Source organism: Zea mays, chromosome 1 (assembly GCF_902167145.1).
Source record: "Zea mays cultivar B73 chromosome 1, Zm-B73-REFERENCE-NAM-5.0, whole genome shotgun sequence".
Classification (NCBI taxonomy): domain Eukaryota; kingdom Viridiplantae; phylum Streptophyta; class Magnoliopsida; order Poales; family Poaceae; genus Zea; species Zea mays.
The window spans coordinates 275,880,746-275,892,483 of NC_050096.1; the positions used below are offsets into that span (position 1 = coordinate 275,880,746).

The 11,738-nt window shown below is 44.8% G+C and overlaps 1 protein-coding gene across 1 annotated transcript; it reads right to left on the reverse strand.

The window, feature by feature from the left end:
* Positions 1–5,692: 5,692 nt before the first annotated feature.
* On the reverse strand, positions 5,693–10,659 carry LOC100280282 (Protein NRT1/ PTR FAMILY 8.3). The gene is made up of 5 exons (NM_001153210.1): positions 10,288–10,659; positions 9,099–9,204; positions 8,797–9,014; positions 8,015–8,571; positions 5,693–6,734 (listed from the first exon to the last, which is right to left on the reverse strand). Exons 1-5 carry the CDS (start codon positions 10,345–10,347, stop codon positions 5,912–5,914), a joined length of 1,764 nt encoding a protein of 587 aa, NP_001146682.1. The 5' UTR covers positions 10,348–10,659; the 3' UTR covers positions 5,693–5,911.
* Between the last annotated feature and the right edge of the window lie 1,079 nt (positions 10,660–11,738).

Here is an 11,738-nt window from a genome sequence, read left to right on the forward strand (position 1 = left end):
GAGGCTGGTGGTCATCCTTCTGGATGACCATTGGTGGGGGAATGCAGCCGGGTTGCATGATGAAAATCCTTGAAGCCGAGCAATGGCGGAAGAGCTCCAACCCCCATAGAGTTGCGCTCCTCTAAACAGCAGCAAGAAGAAGGCAAGACCACCGGCATTGCCATGGGCGCAAGCTCTCCGGCGGTGAGGTTGCCAGAAAACACCGGCACACCCCATCTAGAGGCCCGGAAGGCGGAGGGTCACGATGAAGACGAGAGGAGCAAAGCATGGTTACTGCCCGGGAGATTGGTCCCTTTTTATAGGCAGATCTCCCCACTCATGCCCTGAAACGTCGCGGGCAAAGTCTCCCCCGACGTGCTCTAGGGTTCTCGCCCTGCGACACGGGGGCTAGGTCCCACATGTCATACAAACTGACCCGCAACGCGAAGATGGCGAACCGCCGCACATGAAGCATGCAACCACCCCATGGGTAAGCGCTCTCTCATCCTCGCCGAATCCAGCGGTCGAAAGGACGGGCCGCCACGCCAGAAGCGTGCAACCGCACCACGGTTGTACACCCTTTCAACTTCGTCGCAACTGGTGGTCCAGCATGGAGGCCCGGGCCCGCATGTCATGTAACCGACGCACCGGTTACCATGTGCAAAGAAACCGCACCGCCACTTGCGCTAATGCCGCGTCTTCTCGGGACTACAGAACCAGTGCAACGACTCAAGGCAGCCCCGCGCATGACCCAACAGTGCCAATTAAGTGCGACGGTCACGGGTCAGTCAGCCGTGGGGTTAGACCCGACGGCTGGTATGACCATAGGCGGACGGGCGGTAATTGCAGCAACAGGCGGAGGCAGCGGTCCAACCACCAACCAGGCCCTGGTCCCACCTACAGGCTCGCATCCTCCCCTGAAGTGGCAGGGGAGCCCTCTCCAACAGCATAAAGACGACGCACCCGTGTTCCATTCCTCGAACGACTCACGCACGCGCAATAGATACCCCGTGGGTCGCCCGTCCCGTCGCATTAATTCCCTAGCAGGGCACGCGTCTCCTCTGGCAGGCGGACAGGCGCCGTTTCGCCTCCGTCATGATGACTGCCTCAAAAAAGGTGCGCCACACTATTTCGAAATATCTCCTTTCTTCCTTTCCTTTCTCTTTCTCTCTCTCCGCAGGGATCGGGAAATAGGAAATTTTGAAGGAGTCCTTCACAGCGAAGGAAACAGGCTCCGAGCCCCCCTACTGATCAGGGGTTCAAAGGTTGTGCCCCGCGGGGTTCGGCGACCGCCCCAGAGCACTCGGGCTCCGAGCCCTTTTACTGATCAGGGGTTCGAAGGCTGGCCCCTCGAAGGGATTCGACAGCCGCCCCAGAACATGCAGAGTCAGGGATGACCCTGGGTACGCCCGTTACACGGCCAAGGCTCGGGCTACGCTCCTGAGGTACCCTAAGACATTTTCGAGACTAGCGGGAACGATTTGTAATGGAATCCCACCGAAGGGAGGCACCGAACCCTTGAACCCTATCGAATGGGTCCGGGTCCAGCAAATCACCTGCAGGTACTTTTGGAGCGCGCCTCTGGGCCACTAGCCGACCCTTATCGAACGAGGCTCGGGCGTCCACTCGGATTACCCGCTAGCAACTCACTGGAAACACCATGTTCAGCGCCCACCGAGGGTAACATGGCACGTTCCCCCCTCCTCCTTGCGGAAAGGCGACGAAGGGGCGTACAATAAAAAGCCGAGACGATCCTCGATCGTCCTCTCGCTCCGTGCAGAGGCTCGGAGGCCGCTCTCGCACCCGGCCACGGCCAAATTGTTGACCACGTCAACAAATCAGCTTAAAAACTCAGAGCCTGACCATGCACCCGGACTGCGGCCAGGCCACATGAGGGAACAACAAGGCCGACCGAGGAATCACAAGAAGAATTAAGACCTCAGAGGAGTCAAACCACTCCTCTGAGGCCTCGGGGGCTACACCCGACGGGTGCGCTCGCGCGCACCCATCGGAACAAAACATAACCGAGAAGGTCTAGTCTCCTTGCAAAAAATCCGGCAGAACCTCCAAGCGAGTGCCTACACTCCCTTTGAGGCTCGGGGGCTACTGTCGGGTACCGTAATTAGGGGTACCCCCAATACTCCTAAGCATGGCTGAAAAACATCTTCAAAATAGACCGTAAGGGCTGGTAAGCACAACGCAAAGTTAAAACCTCGTCTACCAAGGGACATGATCTCGTCTCGCCCGAGCCTAGCCTCGGGCAAGAACAGTGGTCCCGGACGGATTCACGCCTCGCCCGAGGGCCCCCTCACGTAGCGGGCGCGCCCCCGGCTCGTCCGAGGCTAAGCTCGGACAAACTTTGTCGTATAGCAACCTCGGCCAAATCGCCTTAACGCCGACCGTATCGCATGCACATTTAATGCAAGGATCGCCTGACACCTTATCCTGACAAGCGCGCCTCAGTTGGCAAGGTCGAAGTGACAGCAGTCACTTCGCCCCTTTACTGATCGTTCTAACAGGAAAACAACACTATTCACCCCGTTCCGACTACTGTGCCAACCGCCAGGGTAAGACTAACAACAGTGAGTCACGGCTTCTCCCGAGTTCAGCCTCGGGCGTAACAGGGAGCTCCGCCTCGCCCGACCCCAGGCCTCGGCCTCGGCCTTGGCCTCGGGCGAAGGTCTCCACCTCGCCCGACCCCGATCTCGGCCTCAGCCTAGGCCTCGAGAGAAGGTCTCCGCCACGCCCGACCTCTTCCTCAGCCTCGGGAGGAGTCACAACCTCGCACGACCTCTGCCTCGGCCTTGGGAGGAGTCACAACCTCGCCCGACCTCTGCCTCGGCCTCGAGAGGAGTCACAACCTCGCCCGACCTTGGCCTCGGCCTCAGGAGAAGTCACCGCCTCGCCCGACCTCAGCCTCGGACCGACTACACTACAGGGGACACATCATTACCCTACTTCTAGCTAGCCGCCTCAGGCTACGAAGGAACAAGACCGGAGTCACATCTAGATTACTCCGGCAACAGGTAATGATGGTTCCCCGCATGCGTCCATGACGTCAATAGTCCTCAAGCTCTCTACGAAGGCAAAGAAACGTCAGCAGGACCCAGGACTGCACCGCCAACTATGCTTCTATAGGGCTCAAGCACTTCTCCGCCGGCCACGTTAGCATATAGCAACACCCCCATATGTACAGCTGGACCATCCCCTTGTATCTATAAAAGGGGATGCCCAGGGCCTTCACAAAGGGAGGGGGCACGAGGAGCAAGGACAACGTAGACGTACTCACTCAAACATCGAGCTCCACTCCGCAACACTAGACTCCTTAAGAGGCCTAGGACCCGTTCCCTCTCTCGCGAAGCTTGTAACCCCTACTGCAAGCACCCCGGTGCAAGATAATATAAGCCTCATCCCTCCTCTTGTGTTCCATCTTGCATCAACCCATCTGGGCAGGGGCACGCGGCACAAAATTCACTAGTCGGTCCGGTTGATGGTCCCCCAGGTCCAAAACGCCGACATGTTTGATATGATGATTTTATCTATGATGAGTTATAACTTGTGAATCAAATTTTGTGATTGGTTGGAAGTTAGAATTTATGATGCTTTTGTATGAAATCTATACAAAAACTTTGAATGAAATAGGTATAAAATCAGTAAAAAAATGAACTTAACCTATGATAAGGTGTTATTTAAAACTTTGAAAAATTCTATATAAAATAAGTATGTAGCATGTTTGTATTTAAAACTTACAATTCTATCGTTGAAGAGATGTTATTTGTGCAGAGGTGGAGGCTGTGCCTGAATCGGCATGAGCCCGACATACATGTTGTGTCTAATACACCGGTAAAGTGCAACACGTTTAGGGTGTACTAATATCCTGTATATGTCGTCCCTAACACGCTGGCAGGACACGTGCCTAGACTCCATCCTTACACTATCTATGACGCAATTTCTCTATATCATTCGTGTAAGAGCATCTCCAATATGAGTAGTAAACGAAGTTCTATTTTAAAATATAAGACTCTTACACTAAACACTTGTTCCAAAAAAGGTCCTATTTCACAAAAAATTATCAAATAAATATAGGACTCCACCTATGAGAGCCTAAATATAGGATCTCATATACGGGGAGCTCTATCCTCATTTTATATATTATTCTTAACACTATATTTTCTAAATAATATGATATATTTTAATAACATGATATATATCTAACTCAATTGTTGGAGTTGTAAATATTTTTGTGGCTCTAAACACTTTAAATCATATAATATTTTAATTTTAGGACGTAAATATAAGACTTGTTGAGGTGCTCTAAATCTCACATTATCACCACCTATTAAAATATTCTACCTCCTAAATTCTAGCTCCCACAACGGTTCCATGTAAATCCACCCTTTATACATAATACATATATTCCTAATATATTCTAAATTAGTTTTTTATATATGCATTTGCCATAGTCTAAAATAATTTATACATATTAATATTAATTTTAAATTTTATTTGTAGTTTAGAGAATACAAAAACTAGAGGAAGAGAGGGAACATCCTAGATTTAGGGGTGGAAGGATGTTTTTTTAGGAGAAACTATGTTAGGGCTTTAAAGTATTTCTAAAGACTTTTTCGGTTAGGGGTGGATTGGAAGGGATTAAATTTTCTTCTATTTAAATTTAAATAGGTGATGATTTAATCCCCTTTAGGCATAGTTTGGATACTTTGGGATTAGAGTGTTTTGAAGGGATTAGAGAGGGTGTAAATCCCCAATAGATCAAATACTCTCTCAATACATCTCAATCCACTCCAATCTCATTCATTATTAGAGTACCCAAACTAGGCCTTACCGAACGAGCCCAAAGCTTTAGGAGAGTGTTTAAGTGTAACCGTTGTGCATAGTCTAGGACACGACAACAGCCGAGCCTATCATTCTTCGGGAGACTTGGTCCGGTTGTGAAACAGATCCCTGCAGTTGAGTCAATGACGTATGGGATCATACCCAGGCAGCGTCACTGACGCATGGGGTCATACCTAAGTTGGACCCTACATCAGCGACCCCAACTGCAGGGTGCAGAGGATCTCATTGCGGTCCGGTTGCTGATGTAGCAGGCATGAGGGCAACAGGGATCAACGTGCTGAGAGTTGACTGTCCTGGAAGGCTGGAACGAACCTACATTCGCTCATGTATTACTACTGCCAATTAGCCTGCACGTTCCGTCAGCTTCCAGTAAACATCTTTCCGTAGTGAAACCATAACAAACAAGGCGGCAGCCAATTACGCGTTCTGATAGACAACCAATTTAACCAAACCAAAACCAGTCAACTCTCAACTCACGACGTGCCATCAGAGAATGTCAGAACGGGCTACCATGTAATATATACGGAAAAGTAAGAATATGTTTGGTTTGAGATTAAAGTAGGATGAGACGGGAAGCGATACCATCCTCGATTTTTTAAGATCATACCAACACTAAAAATTGCTCCGGTGTTTATCTCGCCCCCACGTAATTCTCATCCAAACACTAAAAATGTGACCACCCGTCCACCCCTTCCATTCACGTCCAACAAAAAACACCATAAGTACGCCCCAAGCCCTCCTGGTGTTCAACCAGCACATTGATGCTTACTCTACATACAAAAGTTAAAACGTGACCTCACATATCTAGGTTAAAAAACAATCAAAACCCTGGATACCAGAGGCAAGTGAAATTGTCTATGTTCAGCAACTTTAGGTCAGATATATACATACACAAAGTAGAAGCACGAATGTATAATCAACTTAGTCCAGCACAATGAAGAATATAAACTTTGCAACAATTGCAGATGGTTGCTTCAGCTAGGGTGGTTAATGCGGGAAACATATATACAGATTTTGAACTGAAGTGTCCACCATAACATGGCGCGCAGCACGCCATCCAGCCCCTGGCCTTCACAACTCAAGCTGCCTTCTTGCTCTTGTATTTGCCAGCACAGAGGACATAAACAATCAGGTTCAGAAAACTGATGCCAGCGATGAGCAAGAAGAAGTAATCAAGATGGCCTTCGTTCAAGTTGTCAGGAATCCACCCAGGGTTACCTCCCCTCGTAGTAAAGTACGCAACCATTGTCAAAATGAACGTGCTGAGATAGTTCCCAAACGCAGTAGTGAGAAGATTAAGCGCGCTGCAGAGGCTCCTCATGGCGTCTGGTGACTGGTCATAGAAGAACTCGAGCGCCCCAATGAATGTGAAAATCTCCGCTAGACCAATCAGGAAATACTGAGGGATTTGCCAGAATATGCTCAGTGGGACCGGGACATTCTGATCCACCAGGTGTGCTTCCCTGGCAACTGCTAGCCGCTTGATTTCGAGGACTGCGGCGACTGACATAGCCATGATGGAAATTACCAGGCCAATACCCATCCTCTGCAACTCTGTAAAGCCCCTCTCGTTGCCAGTGAATCTCCTGGCTATCGGAACCACGATGTAATCATACATCGGGACACATATGATGACACTTAGGGTGTCGAAAGTAGATAGTGAAGCTGGAGGGATCTTGAAAGAGCCCAAGGATGGGTCAAGCACCATCCCTTGTTCCACAAACATTGTTGACATCTGAGCATATACAGCAGAAAACACTATTGTTGTTGCCCAGACAGGGAACATCCTTACTAGTATCTTCAGTTCTTCCACCTGGGTGACAGTGCATATCCGCCATGGGTTGTTGAAGTCAGCCGTTTTCACATCAACTTCGGTAACTGTAGCAGCCTTATCTAAACATCTGAATAAAAAATCGGTTCAAATATGTTAGGCTCTTAGCTTCGGGATAATTACAAGGTATAGATATTATCTATTAGTCGAAATAACAGAGAGAAAACACTAGTATGTGTGCTTACAAGTTGCAATTTAGTATATAAACATAATTCCAGAAAAGCAAAAATCAGGAACTGATATACAACAACTAGAAAAAAAACTATTTTCAGAAGTAACCAATTAAAATTTTGTTCTTGACTATGGTGCTCTGCTAGGTATAATATAAACATATTATTTCTAAATAATTCATAACCCCTAATGGTAAATAATTCCTCCAAAACTATACACTCCATGCACTAATTATATATGTTGTGAGCACCGACTCTCATGCACTATGTGTTGCAAACTTGCAAGTATATACCAAATAGCATACCATACCAGACTCATACATCTAGGTGGATCAAGAGACTTCAAATTATAAATAAGAGATGACATCAAAATCATTTTGCCATCCCCATCAGTACATGAAATCTATTTCTGCATGAGGTTGCTTTTCTCCAAGAGTAACTTTCTGCTTTGCTTATTTACAATTCAAGACAGATGCATTGAAAAACAAATAATACTGAATTGGGAAGCTTATCAATCACAAAGGTATAATGTGCTGATTTAATGGAAGAATCTGAACACTTAAGCGTGTCTAATTGAATGTCTGATTCAAGCACAAAGTAAAAGAAAGCTATTTGTCAGGCCTAGCGCATTTTTTATTTCTGAACGAGTTCTTGTTCATGGGCAGATAGACACTTCCTATGCAAAGAACTTTGTTACTTACAAGTGTCATAGTGACATCAACTGCTATACTTTACTAAGAATAATTATTCGCAGTTTTTGAAGTATCACAATCAATCAAACTATTATCTTTATAAAAAAAAAACTCGACATGCGGGGGTAAGACTACCCCCACGATCTTATATTAAGAAGAAGGCCTTCTCGCGCAGGTCGAGAAAACCCTCGAACCCCTACCCCACCCATACACAAGGGCACCATAGCCCATGTGAGAACAACCGCAATCGGTGTCGGATCTTGGACCTGTGCTTTGGCATGGGACATACGAGGGGATTTTTTTTAACCACAACCTAAAAATCGCTCCCACAGAGAGTCGAACTCAGGACCCGAGGAGTGCTAATCATTAATCAAACCACCTAACCAACTTAGCTAGAGGCCCTTTCGTTACTATTATGTTTATCTCAGAGCTTCACAAACTATCTCAGTTTGTAGTTGCTTTTACTATCATCTCATAAGATGGCATACCTGAGTTCATCTGTGTGCTCTATTTGCCGACTCCCCTCAATTGTTGATACCCCATTAGGTAGCTCATACAAGAGAGAGCTATCCTCTGGGACAGGCACATTCCACTTGCGCAAAGAGGCAACAATCACCTGACATACTCGTGTAATTGGACTACCTCCTGGTTTTTGGAACCTATAAAGTGATGTACCAGAGAAGAAGCTTATGATTGCCAGCCCCATGAATACAGTCGGAATGCCAAACCCCAGTCCCCATCCTACATTGTCTTGCACCCAAACCAGAAAGCTGCTTGATATGAGAGCACCAATGTTTATTGAAAAATAAAACCAATTGAAGAAAGAGCCCTTCTGGATTCGCTCAGCTGGATCTGTATCATCAAATTGATCCGCTCCAAAGGATGAGACACACGGCTTAATTCCACCAGTACCCAGGGCAATCAGATAAAGACCAAGAAAAAAGACAGTATACTGAAAAGGGCTTGCTGCTGGGCAAAAGGATCCTTCACAAGATGGAGGCATGAGCATAGGAACTGATGCTGAAAGAGTCAGCAGTGTCATCCCCTATAAAATGAAAAGATGATGTCATGTTAAATAATAACAAACTAACAGGGAAATTCCAGGATTAGTTGAATGTCGCACTATGTGTATGGGCTAAACATGAATTACACAAAAGCTCGTAGTCTACTAAGAATTGAGGGCCTATTCATCAGTCAAAAAAGAAACAAATTACTTGCATGTCCCTTTCCAAGAGTGTTACCATGACACTTCTGAGCAAAGATGACTTACGATGAAGTATACTGTGGAAAATGTTGCGATTGTCCAGTACCTCCCCCAGTATGCATCAGCCAGGATTGCTCCAATAAGTGGAGTTAGGTAGCAAGTTCCCGACCATGTAGTCACACTGCTAGCAGCAGAGGCATTGCCAGCATGCAGTTTTTTTGTCAAGTAAGTAACAAGGTTTGTGGAGATGCCATAGTAGGCCAGTCGTTCACAGCATTCATTACCTAGGTTAATCTTAACAGTTAATTGCAGGTTATGGGGAGATTAAATTGGAAGCACACAGTTAGTAAATTTACTCTGGACAATACCTAATATGAATGGACATGCCTTCCATCTACCCGTTCTTTCCTTGACAACAGGATTTCCAGAAAAGTCGACTGATCCATCTCCAGTGTATACTACTTGGTTGGATTCCTGCAGCCAAGATTTGTTAATACTTTGTTAAACAAATAGCACGAATACAAACAGACAAGAGAAATTTGATTATGTATGCAAACCATAATACATTGAAGCACTTCAAGCACAGGCTTTACTTTCAACACTAATGTGCAAAAGGAAGCAACTACAGCAATATGCCCATCGGCTGAGGAACAACAAAGAAGAAATGCCCTGGAACACAGGGTGATTTTTGACACGGCCAAGAGTTGAAAGGACCAAAAAGATAAATTGTTTAGGCTCAAGCTCAGCTAAGTATACCAATCAATCTCTTTGAAATAAAGTGAACAAAAAGAGAGTAAAGCTTCACATTAACACTGCAATAGCCAATTGTTATCCCAAACTCTACTCATGACTCCATGACCAAACATATAAAATAAAGCATAATATTTAGGCAAAAACTGTTGTGCAATCAAGCTTGCCATGCAATCGCTGTGCAATCACATTACCAAAAGTTATAATTTTTTTTAAAAAATATAGATATACTTCACTATTTACTCTACCAATATAAAAAATTTCAAGTTCTAATTCATTCTACATTAGGAGATATAAAAAAGAGAAAATTCTATCATTTCTTAATCCTTTATATTGATATAATTTTCTTTTATATATAACTCATAATATACGATAAATTAAAACTTGAAAATTTGATATATTGATAGAGTAAATAATGAAGTAAATCTATATTTTTTTGTTAAGAATTTCTCATAACTTTTGATGGTTTGATTGCACGACGATAGTATTGCACAGCAGTTTTTGCCCAAGAATTGTGTCAAGTCGTCCAGCCAAAGTAACAACAAATACTGCAATCTCGACGTAGTGGTGGTGCCAAGCTGTCTTTAAGAAATGCTTACTAAATCAATCAGGCAGTTGGGCTCGTATTCTTCTTAATCAGGCGCGCCAAGGCATGATTTTTCCTATAACAGGCTACCAGTCTGACCAAAACATCCACTAAATCTAAACAGAAGTACACAAAGCCCCTCAATACAAGTAGAAAAAACCTATCTAAGTATGGAGGAAAGGCCAACCGGAGGGAGAGTGGAAGTGGTAGACTCAACTAACCTCCGGATCGAGGAGCCCTTGTTCCAGCGCGACCGCCTCCGCGCGCTCGGCGCCGGCCATGGACCGATCCCGGCGAAGACGCGGTAGGGGCAGCGAAGCCTAAGAACACGCCTGATCGGAGCAAGACAGGCCTATTTTGTTTTTTTGTTTTTTTTTTGCGAAGAAGCAAAGCAACAACGGCCGGTCCAACTGCAAGGTGGAATCGCAGGAGTGGTATTTATGGAAGTCGAGTGGAGTAGCTTGTAGATCTGGGTACGTTTCACTTTCAGGGGCGGAATGAGTGAAGGGTACGGCACCGGCGCCCCGCTGCTGTTGCTTCCTGTTCCGGTGGTCCGTTGATTTTGTGTTCTGCCTCTTCGGGAGCTAGGGTTGGTGCCGGGATTGGAGTCGGGGTGCGGGGTTGTTGAGCGTTGGAGAAGAGGAGCCCTCGCACCGCCGTGGCAGCCTCTCCAGGAGACGATCTCAACGATGTGTTTAGTTTGGTTCTTGGTTTTGACTTTTGTCCTCTAAAAATCAAAAGCTAAATCAAATAGCTGGATTCAGAAAGCAACTTTTTCTAAAAGCTAGTTTTCTCGTAGTGAAAAATTGAAAACACTCTAGACATGGTTTTAATAGTTTTTGATAAAACTGTGAAAACATATATCGAAAAATTTTTAATAGTTTTTAATAATTTCCACTAAACGATTTTTAGCTTTTTAACAGCTCACAACTCACAACAGCTTTTTCCACAACTCACAGCCCATAGCAGCTTTTTCTACAGTAATATCCTAACCAAACAGACCCTAAGAATAAGGTTTTATATTTTAGTTATAAGAAGGTGACTTTTTGTTTTTAAAAAAAACTATTAATCTAATTTATATAAACTAAGGTATAAATTGGTACTAGCTAAGTGCTCGTGTGTTGCGCCAGTATCTGTACACTTAATATAGACCTTACTTAAATGCAATTAATGTTATCTGATAACGCGAGTGCAACACTAGTGTACGAGTATATATGTCCAAATAAATCAGGTATGATGAGTGGCATTTGGCCCGACAAGATTTTGGTCGACCTAAGGACGACATGACTTAGCCTTATTTTATTATTTCATTGTTTTTCTATAAAATCTCTATAATATACTTGAATATAGAGTATAAAACATAAAAACATGTGTTCTAGTGACTATGTGGATGTGAACGTGGGTTTAGAGCCAACAATTGTGCATAATTTTTTCTTATTTTTACCATTTAAACTCCATATCTGTATGAAAAGTTGTAAATGAGTCCGAGAATTTATTCATATTGCCGGTACATGACTACGTTGGTTCTATATATCATGTCTGATTATATTTTTAATTTTCTAATTATTAGTTCATATATTAATGATATCAATCTTTCTTAATTTTAATGCAATTATACAAGTGTTGTTGTGGTAGAGAGCGTTAGTTCGAAACCTACTCTCGCTTAATATTT

Excerpts from the sequence above, each read along its gene's own strand:
- LOC100280282 (NM_001153210.1), bottom strand. The coding sequence starts at position 10,347 with ATGGCCGGCGCCGAGCGCGCGGAGGCGGTCGCGCTGGAACAAGGGCTC. Across the intron at positions 9,205-10,287 it reads AAGGGCTCCTCGATCCGGAG|GAATCCAACCAAGTAGTATA; the intron begins GTTAGTTGAGTC and ends TCTTGGCTGCAG. Across the intron at positions 6,735-8,014 it reads GAGCACACAGATGAACTCAG|ATGTTTAGATAAGGCTGCTA; the intron begins GTATGCCATCTT and ends TTTTTTATTCAG.